The sequence below is a fragment of the Macadamia integrifolia genome, chromosome 9, assembly GCF_013358625.1.
Source record: "Macadamia integrifolia cultivar HAES 741 chromosome 9, SCU_Mint_v3, whole genome shotgun sequence".
Lineage (NCBI taxonomy): Eukaryota > Viridiplantae > Streptophyta > Magnoliopsida > Proteales > Proteaceae > Macadamia > Macadamia integrifolia.
The window spans coordinates 3285361-3297921 of NC_056565.1; the positions used below are offsets into that span (position 1 = coordinate 3285361).

A 12561-nucleotide genomic window follows, 5' to 3' on the forward strand; every position below is an offset into this window, starting at 1 on the left:
TATGAGATGAACTTCTTCATCCAAAAAAAGACAAAAATAGTAACACAAAAAAAAATAGATATCAACTTTCATAATTATCTTTTAATCTTATGTAATTTATCTTGTCTTATATGATTGATGACAGTTTAGTGTAACCAAACATGATTATTTGGGGAATATCTTTTTTTTTTTTTAAGCATGTGGATGTGTTTTGCAACACACTTAAAAACCATTCTTGATCAAATTCACCAAAAGCCAGCCCTATAAAAAGTGTGAGATCCACATATAGTTAAATTAAGCCAAAGTTTTCAAATGTTTCCAACAGCGGTCATAATATTTGTCACATCGTAATTTTCTCCTTCAAAGAGCAAATTATTCTTATGATAACTAACTTGGCAGTAAGATTTTGTGAAAACCATATTACCTTATACTAGAATAAGTTTTTGTTATCACAAGTGGTTAGAAGGGAAAAAAAATAAGTTATTAAAATTTAATATAAAAAAAAAAAAAAACAAATTACATACAGTAGGTCATGAAACATGGCCAACCAAAGATTGCTTAGACAGGTGGACCATTAAGGCAAGGTTTCCTTACTGTATATGTCTTAGTGATAGTTTGAGGAAATAAGTCATTCTAACAGGTTTATTTTATTTTATTTTATTTTTTTAAGAGTATTTTGATTGATTAAGTTGTTGTAACAATTTCCAAAGAATAATTCTGATATACACTCATAACTAAAATAATACACTGTAGAATGCTTTCAAGGCATTCCAACCCAATTCAAGTCATTTTGAATGGTGATGTAGTCAAATTTAATCATTAAAAAGATAAGGGATAAGGTACTCTTTTCTTTTCTACTCAATTAATTCCATGAATTGCCATCTCAACTATATGGCATATAATGTGGGTGAGATTTCCTTTCGTATTTTCAGTTATCCATTTATTTTTCGTAATAATGATTTCTTCTTTAATAACTTATCCCGATCACATGGTAAGATTATTTTTTCTTTTTTGGAGGTGGAAGGGGTGATGGAATAACTTTAAGATATGCATAAGAAATGGTCAAAAATGACATGCACAAGGTTTTGGGTATCAATTAAGCAACCATTTTTTTTTCTTAATGTAAATTTGTAAAATACATGGGGTGCCTATTATATTGGGCCTATTGATAATCCTACCCCAAATGATGCTTCTCATGGATTAATTAGCAAACATTAGAGGATCTTCTTCTTATGTGAAGAAGAAGTCATAGCTTTGTTACATGGCTTTAATGTTGGGTTTGAGATAACATCTTAGTTTACTAGATGAGAAAAGAGCCATCACCAACTGATACTTGGACATGATGGATATTAAACTAAGTAGTTATAAAATAATGGTTAAAGGAAATATATACACCTATATATACTTATATTTGTTACTCATAATAATTGATGCATTTATTATATGGAGGGATAATTGATATTGGTAGTTGGACGCCTAGTTATTTACCTTGAGTTTCATTCTCCAAAATGCATTAGTTGGATGCCTAGTTATTTGCCTTTGGATGAAAAATTCTTTATTAATGTGGGTGAAATAAAACTTTTTCCTTTCATTAATGTTATGTTGTATATTTCTATCATAATAGGCCATCATTGTTCAACAACTTTTTTTTTTTTTTTTTTTGGGGGTCGGGTGAAGATTGGTCAACAATTCCAACCTTTAGATAAATGAAGAGCTTTTTAAATAAATCACACCAAATTTGGTGGTCAGTCTCAACTATATCAACTATCATATTTTATTTAAAGCATTTGCTCTTCAAATTAATAGATTTAAACGTTCTCTAACAATTTCAAAGGCATTATATTAAGGCATGCACAAGAATGATTGGTTTGAAAATTCACTTGGCTATATAATTATTGAAGATAGAATGGTCAACATTTATAGAGAGTTTAGACCCAATCTAACACTTTTATGCAACAAAAGAAAGACTATTACCATTAGAATGAATTTTCGCACTATTGGTAAACCTCCACCATGCATAAAGTTTTAAATAAAGATTAAAATTTAGTCTTTTTAAATAATTAAAAAAAAAAATCTAACATTGACTCACGTGATACCATGTGCTAAGAACACATTGAGTGTGGTGTGCTATAATTAACTTATTCACAAAATAGGTTCAATTGATAGTTGAGGAAGAAGGACGTTACCTGGTCATATAGCCACTGCACCAAGGTGGGGGGTGGGGGACAATGAGTATCACACAGAGATCAAAATTGGGGTGGGTTTTTTGTATTTCATAAGGGCAGGGACATCATTTCATCTCCTCTATATTTGGGTGCAGTCACATGACCAAGAAGCATTTTCTTCCCCTTCTAACTGGCATCCCAATTCCACAACCCAAAAAAAAATGTTGGGATCCCAAAAGCTAGCATTCATAGAGAAGAAACTTTAATAAAATTTGAACAAAATTGGGCCTAAGCTCAGCCCGATCAGGCCCAGCACATTTTGGTTCATAGTCTAGCTGTGCATGGACCACATACATTTTAAAGGCCTTAATTGTGTATTATAAGGAAGAACTAAAATGAATAACCCAATTCAATAATTAAGCTTCTCTACATAATTCCATTTAATTTGTTTATACTTTCCTTACCTAAAATTCTCTGTAAGTTACAATCAATCCATTTCGTTTCTTGGCAAACCCATGATCTATATACTTCATTATCTCAACTGGAGTTGGTGAATTGTAGCAAATTGAAGGTGAGAAGAGGGTTGTGAAGGGAAGTTAATCTGATTTCTTAATTGGGTGTTAATGAAGTGAAACAGCTAATTTAGATTTTAGACACGTCTTGGGCATATTTCCATGAAGAGATCAATATGAATACAAAAGCAGTGTAAGCCTGCAACTCAGGGAGGCCACCACCATTACAAACTGATTAAAGCACATCATTAATAACAGACTTTCAGTTTGAGGATCTTAGTAATGGATGTATTATATTCCTTGGCTGGAGAGACATGGACAAACAAAATCAATTTTAATTAGGTCAAGATTGAGTTGGTGTTCATGCCATGTTTTTTGTTGTACCAGAGGTTCGAAGAGCAAGAAAATTTATTACCCACTTCAACTTCATCGGTTCACAATCAAGTTTTCTATTCGAATGCCCAAACCCTACTTTAGTTATATCTTTTATCTCTCTCTCTCTCTCTCTCTCTCTCTCTCTCTCTCTCTCTCTCTCTCTCTCTCTCTCTCTCTCTCTCTCTCGGCAATTAGTCCATCATGTAGCAATTTGGGTTGTGAAGTTTTTTTTTTTTAAATGTTGCTATGTCACATTCTACTTATGTGTCATATTTGAGTTATTTTTTAAAATATGAGTTATAAAATTATTTAAATTCTTTTGATATGAAGTCATGAAAATGATTGGTAGATTAAAATAAATAAATAAAATAAAAAATAAAAAGGAATTGAAATACTAAAAAACACAAGAGAAGAGTATTATTATGTGAAAATTGCTTGCCTATTGCACCAGTGCTATGAGCATCAAGTGACTAGGAGCCCTTGGGGCGTGCGCCCAGATACTATCAGATATTCGATACTCACCACACCTCATCGCTCGTTGTTGAGAATGTGGACTCAGTATTATTATCAATACATGATGAGATACAACTTAAAGGTTATGGGTTGACTGTGAGCTATTTATAGGATATCTATTATGTCCAATTGTCAACTTAGCTTATATCATGCATTCATGCTGTCTCTCCGCCACCTTACTAAAAAGAAAAAAATTACATAACCTATCATGTACGGCATAGAATATAATTTTTTTGGGGTACAATAACGTAATGATGTGACTTTAATATGAATCAAAAAATGACTATATGCTAGCATCTTCTTCCAATTAATTATTCTCTTTCTCACCAATTCATCAATAGACAAGGAACATCATGGCTTTCAAACTTGAAAAATCCAAACCCTAATGCTATCATGAATATCTCTAGATGGGTTTCTGAATTTAATATTGTATCCCTCATACATGCTCAAATAGAATTCAAGAAACTCCAACACTCATCCTCCTTTGCATACCTAGTAGTATCCACCATTGATCATCCACTAATAATTTCTGATGGCAGTTTTAATACATATAGGAGGGAAGCTAGTTGAGAATTATTTTCTTTTAATTAGATGTTTTTACATCTCTGGAGTGGGTAAAGGTTGGACACATTGTCGCCGTGCCGGCGTGTGACTGTCTCTCTCCATTTGTCCCTTTGGAAATGAGCTCATGCCCTTTTCATCTCACTCTTCCCATTGGGCATGGTCACTAGTTTGCGAAAAGCATGCGGCATACCCAAACCTCTAGCCTCTTAAATTATTCAGTTTGTAAAGCTCCTTAAACAAGAAATTAAGCACCTCAGTTAATATGGCGGAACCTGATCTGGCAACTGAAGCCAGATTAAGAAAGGTGAACGGTCCCCTCAGGAGAACCTCAAGACCACTCTTATTGTTAAGCTTTTTAGTCTAATTTCTATTTATATTATTTATAAAAACAAATGACTACGTGATGCCACAGTTAACATGTCTGGATCCCATTAAATTACCACCATATAGTAAAGTTACCAACCTGATTCTAGGATGAAACCTATCTCACAAGTCAAAGTCACCCAATCTACCTTGCCTACTTGATTCAATTATGGAGGAAGGAGAGAGACAAACACAAGGGAGCTGGCTCAAGAGCTACACTCCTGGACAAGATTCATTTTCCCTGTTTTAAGAAAGGGAGATAGAACGTTTCTAGCCTGCATAATGTAAAGTAATGTCTACCTTTGTCTACCTCTCTCCTCCCTCTTGCACTTCTCTATTATTTTGTTGGGAGAGGGATAGGCATGCCGCCGATATCAAGTATGCTAGCGGATAGCACCAATAGGAACACATGATGGAGTATCATTCAAGAAGGATATGAGGGTCATTTCAGAAAAAGGGAAGAGAGAGATAGACACAATGGGTGTTAGCACACTTGATATCGGCGGCATACCCAACCTTTTCCCTTTTTTGTTTTTAAAATTGGTCCTCTTAAACATTGTCTTATGACAAGTGGTTTCAAATCCATGGTGTCACCTATTATATTATGGCAATGTAAAAACTCATCATAATATTCCTACCAATGGAATGCCATTGGATCAAATGGCAAACATTGCTGAGAAAGAGATGGCTTTCCCAGATGGAGTTAAAAAACAGCTTACAATCATAAAATCTTGGTTTTTGAGACGGGTACAAAATAAGAATTTGAGACAAGCTACAAAAGGCTCTATCCCTTAACAAATGATGATCCATAGTTTTTGTTAGGTAGCTCCTAAGGAGATTTTGAATTCATGACGTCTTAATTGTGAGTTGTCAATCTTAGTTAAGATCATAAAACTTTCACTGGTCCCTCTCCAACATCCCCCCTCCCCTCTCTCTCCCACGGCTGAAAAAGGTTTCGGCTTCAACATTCAAGTTAAGATGAAGATTAGGTAGAATGTCGTAGAGCTCAAATATTCTTTGATTCCTAAAAGGGATGATCCAGCTAAAATGGACGAAGACACTGCACTGGTTCATTCATTCTAGGCCCCCAAATTTGATTGTTTTATGTTTTAAATAATTAAAATATTTAAAAAATTACAATATATTCTTTCATCAATAGGAAGAGAGAGAGAGAGAGATATGTTCCATGACACTGAGATATAGAGTATGGACCTCAAGGTATACATGTTAATAGTTTAGAGTTTGAGGTGTTTTCAGCTGTCCCCTACTAGATTGTATAAGAATCTTTGACTTCTAATAATTTATAGATTCTCCGATTCATCCCATTCTAATACACCCGAGTTTATGCATATTAAGTCTGATCGAGTTAGGGTTTAACCATATCGAGATTATGCATATTAAGTCCGATGATGTTGAGACTCGGATCGCAAATATGGATGATAAATCCATTCTATGTATAATCAAATTGGAGTCAAATGAAGAAAATTTATTTCTTCATATTTTGGATTTGTATGCAACCTTCTTAATTGATCCCTCTAAAGTAGAAGATCCTGAGTTGAAATATATTGAGGAGAAAATTGAGGAGTTTCACTTGGAAGACACTCGATTTTCTGCTATGCATAGGGAGAGGAGTCATCGTATTCGTTTTGTCCCTTATTCTCTTCGCTCATCTAAGTGAAAAATTTGATGTCTTTTAGATGATCACAATGTGTGCAGTTTTGATTTGATATTTGGGTTGATGTTTTTGCTCTTTTCTGGTTGTTAGTTTGGGGCCTAGTTACTCTTGATGGCATCTTAGTCTTGTAATTTTCTTTTCTTTGTATTTTAATATATTTAATTATTCATCCAAAAAAAAAAAGAAGTCCAATCGCTGTTAGACTAAGTCAGAACAATTTGAATCATAATCAATGAAAACAAATCTATACCCAACCCGACTTTCAAAACCTTGAAATTGTCTAACAAATTGTTGAAAGAGAAAGCATTTTCATGTTGTTTAGGAAAATGCAATCCTAACAAACTTCCTTCTCTCACGAATAATAGGATAAGATAAGAGGTAATAACTCATTTTGTATTTTAAATTTGTTGATTTTCTGTTAGTTGCTCTTTGTTTTTATTTTTCTATTTAAATCTTGGCATGCAGCATACATAGAAATCTACGGCAGTATGCATCATGTACCCGCGTATTCTTTTTTTCATTCAAATGGAGGATACCTATTGAATTTTCCCCATGTGGAAAGGGTGAATTAGAAAATTTGACCATTGAAAATATAAGGAATGTTTTAAATTGACCACTCAAAAAAAGTCAGACATAAATTTAATGATATACCCTCCACTGTATGTTCATGCATTCTCTCAATAATGATCCTTAATTTTTTTTTTTTTTAAATGTACATTGTCACTTGACAAACTATGTTTAACTAAAAGTTGATATATGGGGTCTACTCGTCCACAAAAATTTTACTCCATTAAACATCATTGCATGAGGGAGTGGGGGGAAGCAGACTCACCTATTTATATATTGCACCAATGTGAATAATAAACAATTTATTGATCGCATGTACTATTATCAAATACTTGAACAAGATCAATTGATCACAATGGACTTTCCTCATCTAACAATGGTTTACTTCTTCTTTCCAAATTCATTTAAAATTGGTACAATTGTTATTGGATGTAAAGACCTTCGTTAATATAGGATTGCTTATATCCATTAAATTTTTTATGTAATAGTGCAACTACTTATTTATTTATATATATATATATATATGTATGTATATATATCCATTCAAGTTCCTTAGAATAGATGTATGATACGTCTTTTCTTATAAATTTCAAATGATAGAGATCAACAATTCAAAGTAAACGTTCTTCATTTCTAAAATGTTCTTAGTTTTTCTTAATCGCAATTAAAATAATGTAAATTGATACAACTCGATGGATCAGTCACGCAACTCACCTCCTTTGTATCCTCTCCCCATTCAAGAATTCCCTTGAGAAAATAAATTTTTTATTTTTTATTTTCTTTTCAAATCTAAATAATACTAAAACGAATATTTATAATCATTAACTAAATGATTGTATAGAGATCTCTAAAATATTCCAAATTCAGTTATTATATTTTATTTTACATTGCAATCAGATTCAATTATTTGAAAAAATAAATAAAAGCTTTACGTATGTTACATAATGATGATTATAGAACTTCTTTATTTTTTTTATTAAATTCATTTCTCTTCTCTTTTTTTTTTTTTCCACTTGCAAGTTGCAACTAGACTGAGTCTTTAATTAAAACCGGGCTGAAACACAAGGAGATGGAGACATAACACCATACTTGGGAGGCAAGTTCTGGTCGATATTTGAATCATTCAATTTCTTGTGGCTGCCCAAGCTTTAAACACCACTTTAGGTGCTACTGCGTTAGCAACACAATTGGTAGGGGCCTTGGTCAGTAGTAGCCAAATTTGGAATCAAATTCTGACTTAACCCAGGGGTTAGATTTGGAGAGACTAGGGGTATACCATATGCTATGCTTTCTTATTCCCCAAAAAAATAAAAATAAGAACTCGTTTACATTGTCCCCATCTTAGTTGTAGCAATGGACAAATGCTACGGTTATTCTAACTATTGGACAAAGAGGACATGGTCTGAATTAGCTATACAACACGTAAAATGGAAATCAAAGATCTTCCATATATGTCCCTGTATGACTACAACACTATTGTACTTTTCGCCATTGGTGTAAGATTCCTTCACAAGTTTATTTGCTATGTGGCAAATTCAATTTCAGTTGAAAAATTGACATGCGCATGGAATATATTATCTGCCCACAAAATTAGGCCTCATCTGTGATACCTAAAAATATGGTAAGTATCAGATCAGCTTGGGAGATCGGTGAAGAAGAATACGATAAGTACCAGAGAGTTTGAAAGATCAATGAGGGTGTGCAAACTTTAGTCTTACATCACCTAAGAAGAGATTATTGGACTAGTAAATAACATCTAGCCTCCTTAACATGACATAATGCATTTTAAAGCCTTGACGCTCATGGGTCAAAGAAGACAATATTGTACAAGGTTAATGGAGTCGGGGCACATGTGAATTAAAAGATGGTTGTAATATCGTTAATATATCCTGCCCATATTAGGTTTGAAATACCTTTTCCAATCCAATTAGAAGCGTTAAATACTTAGATTAAGAAGTTTTTTTTTTTCTTTCTTTCTTTTTAGATTGCAAAATTAAGAGGTTCTTTCTTGATCGTGGGGATGATGGGAATCTCAGTCCATATGTGTAAACACTTGTATCTGGCCTTATGGTATCTTAGCAATGAAATGTGTACATGTGTACCCCCAAGAACAGTCACTCCTCTCAGTCTAGCTTGGACTTAAGGTTGAGGCCCAATTCATAAACCATCCAACTTTGGGCTTTATATTAGTAAATTTCCTACAGACTACAGCCCAACCGATGAGTGGGCCAACCTATATCGAAAACAGGACTTGTGCCCAACTGATTCCTCGGAGACATACACAATGGATCTGGCTTGGACCCAATTGTACTAGCCCAGTGCCATTATCCCTTCATTATACCAATCAAACGGTTTAAAATACGCCACAGTAGCGTAAATTGATTTGATCCAGACCGTTAATTTAGCACCATACCTGACCATTGGGTCTGAATCACCGCCAATTAGGGTATCCGTGTCTCCACTGAATCTCTCCACGTGTCCTGGCTATACATCTATGCTCCCCTAAATCACACACGTAGGGCACGTTCATGCAACTCGAAGCCACGTATCACATTTAATGGCGCCATATTACAAGTGCCCACCGCTGGTGTTGGCCTGTTAAAGCTTCCATCTCTATCATAGTTAGTTTCAGCTTTCAAGAGTAGAGAAGAGATGGAAGACGCAAGAGGAAAGAAGAAGAGAGAAAAGAAATCCTCAGAAGATGGAGGAGGGGGAGAAGAAGAGGACCCATTGCCTCTCATGGCACTGAATCACGTGTCCAGGCTCTGCAGATCAGTGGACAACACCATAGAATTCTACACCAAGGTTCTTGGGTTCGTCCTCATCAATCGTCCACCAGCCTTCCACTTCGATGGTGCTTGGTAATTAAGCTTCTAACACTATATCCATGAAATCAAATCCATTATCATTTAACCCTAAAAAGCTGTTGGTGAGTGCAGGTTATTCAATTATGGAGTAGGGATTCACTTGTTGCAGTCCAAGGATAAAGAGAGATTGCCACAATCGAGCCATATAGATCCAATGGACAACCATGTCTCGTTTCAGTGTGAAGATATGTATGCGATAGAGGGAAGGTTGAAGAGGATGAAGATAAAATATATAAAGAGGACGGTGGAAGACGAAGGGGGAACTTCCATTGACCAGTTGTTCTTCAAAGACCCAGATGGGTTCATGATCGAGATATGCAACTGTGAGAACCTGAAGCTCGTCCCTGTTGGTTCCTTGGGCCGTATCAAGCTTCCTTTAGATCGGCATAACCCACCTGTAGAGTTACATCAAGATAACCATAACCTTGTTCACAGTCAATGTTAAAAAGCAAAAGTGAAACAGCCATGGAATCTACAAATGAACATTTTTAAGATTCAAGGTTTTTTTTCTTTCTTGTCCCCATTATTGAAATTTATCAGTAGACTGTATGATGATTCCCAGTACTCACCAAGTAAGCATATCAAGAGCTCAGTTACGCGTTTAAAACGGATCACGTTTGCCCGTATGCTTCTTAAAGATACTTAGAAAACTAGTAAACGGCAAGCATTTTCGTTCTAAACAAGTTTAAAACGCGTTTAAACAAGTTATTTTTTTTTTTTTACGTTTTTGAAGACTTAATTCGTTGAACATAATGTCTACCTAATTAACCATGTCTCTCTCTCTCTTGAATTCTGATCCATCTGATTCTTTCGTCAACTTGAAGCTAACTCAATGGCCTGTATTTCTCATGATATCACCTTCAACTCAATATCAATATATGGATCCTGAAATTGAGATACAAATTAATACAGTTGCTGAAAAATGTTTCTAAAATGATGACTGCTAACTCAAATTGAACATAAATTACTCCAAAAGTGTTTGACTATGTTGACAACAATGAACATCATAGTCAAGTCACATTGCTCAATAAAACTTGGACATGTGTGGTGTATGAATTTAGAATTGATAGTGGATGTTGTTCAATTATATGTCATAAAACTTATAAGACTATATACAGATAAATATAAATATATATATATATATATATATTTATTGAATACTATAGTTATTTTGAACATTAGATGCAAGTATTCATGTACTAATTCCTTAATTTATACGAGTATAGTATCGTTTTTTGGGTCTCATTTGTTTAAAATCTACACGTTTAAAATCCGTACCGTTCGTTTTTCCTTTTTTACCATTCTCTATTTTTTTGACTATTTATTTGACTGCACGGTTTGAAAAATTTTATTGTTTAAAATCCATACCATCCATTTCTCTTTTTTTTTTTCATTCTCGTTTTTGCTAATAGTGATCAAGAGGAGGAGGTCAGGAATTCACTGTTAGCAAAAACGCATTTAAAACTTCGTTTTAAACACATTCTTGTTTTTTACCATTTAAAACACGTTTTCCCGTATGCTTCTCAAAGATATTTAAAAAATAGTAAACAACAAGCATTTCCATTCTAAACACGTTTAAAACTCGTTTAAATATGTTTCCCTTTTTTGGCATTTTTTAAGACTTAACTTGTTGAACATAATGTCTACTTAATTGACCATATCTTTCTCTCCCGAAGTCTAATCCACTTGATTCTTTCGTAGACTTGAAGCTAACTCAATGGTCTATATTTCTCATGATAATCACCTTCAACTCAATATCAATGTATGGATCCTGAAATTGAGATACAAATTAATACAGTTGCTGAAAAATGTTTCTAAAGTGATGACTCCTAACTCAAACTGAACATACATTACTCCAAGAGTGTGTTGACTCTAGTGATAACAATGAACAACATCATAGCCAAGCCACATTGCTCAATAAAACTTGGACATGTGTGGTGTATGAATTTAAAATTGATAGTGGATGATATTCAATTATATGTCATAAAACTTATAATGAGACATGAGATATATATGCATTACTGTTGGATACTGTAGTTATTTTGAACATTAGATGCAAGTATTCATATAATAATTTCTTAATTTATACGAGTATAGTACCCTTTTTTTTTTGTGCCGTTTGTTTAAAATCTACACGTTTAAATCCCATATCATCTGTTTTTCATTTTTTCCGTTCTCTATTTATTTTTTACCATTTATTTGATTGTATCGTTAAAAAAAATTTACTGTTTGAAACTCGTATCGTCCGTTTCTGTCTTTTTACCATTCCCCTTTTTGCTAACAGGGGACAGGATTAGGAAATGGGAAATACCTTCATGTTGGCAATGACAGTTGTGGTGCTCATTCTAACTCATGCAGAACCGTTTTCCTATAGGTAGCGCACAAAAGAGGTTGGCGAGGGGATGCGAAGAAAGCAAATGTTCACAATGTTTCATTCATAAGAACCAAAATCATTGCAAGAGAAGTGAACATCATTTAATACCAACAATGAATCTTCGGGCCTCAAAACAGCCTTTCCACATTTTCAGGTCAAGGCTGCGTAGTTTTCGCCACCTCTCTCATATGCGATAGCTACACTGGTATGCCCTTTGATGAATCTCAAGTCTTATACTTGAGGAATGACTAAAAGATTTTGTGCGAGTGTGGTCGTAGCTAGATCAGGGGTTTTCGGTTCAAAAGTCTATATGCCCTTGAATATTGGGGGCATCAGGCAAGGCGAACTAGTTAGCTCGGGTGTTCTTGATCTCAGCTATGGTCCTTGCTAGGTTTAACCGGAGATCTAGAAAGTTATGAAGAGAACCTATAGAAGAATGCCCCTCAAGTTTTAACAGAAATGGATCTTGTTGGACCATCAATGCGGAGGTCTTGTGCAGTACCACCCGTATGAATTGCTTCTTACCGACAGATAGAGTAATGAGATATCACAACTATCGATCAAAATCTCGAATATTAGATAACATCAACGAATAACAACAACAAAG

The 12561-nt window shown here is 34.3% G+C and overlaps 1 protein-coding gene across 1 annotated transcript; it reads left to right on the forward strand.

Annotated features, from left to right (window-relative positions):
- The first annotated feature begins 4370 nt into the window (after positions 1 to 4370).
- LOC122089009 lies at positions 4371 to 10049 on the forward strand. The gene is made up of 3 exons (XM_042658416.1): positions 4371 to 4412; positions 9387 to 9574; positions 9653 to 10049. Exons 1-3 carry the CDS (start codon positions 4371 to 4373, stop codon positions 10023 to 10025), a joined length of 603 nt encoding a protein of 200 aa, XP_042514350.1. The 3' UTR covers positions 10026 to 10049.
- Positions 10050 to 12561: the final 2512 nt, after the last annotated feature.

What these genes read in the sequence shown, in the direction of transcription:
- LOC122089009 (XM_042658416.1), top strand. Translation starts at nt 4,371, where the DNA reads ATGGCGGAACCTGATCTGGCAACTGAAGCCAGATTAAGAAAG. An exon ending in CTGAAGCCAGATTAAGAAAG is followed by an intron (nt 4,413 to 9,386) that starts GTGAACGGTCCC and finishes GCAAGAGGAAAG; the next exon opens with AAGAAGAGAGAAAAGAAATC. An exon ending in TTCCACTTCGATGGTGCTTG is followed by an intron (nt 9,575 to 9,652) that starts GTAATTAAGCTT and finishes TGGTGAGTGCAG; the next exon opens with GTTATTCAATTATGGAGTAG.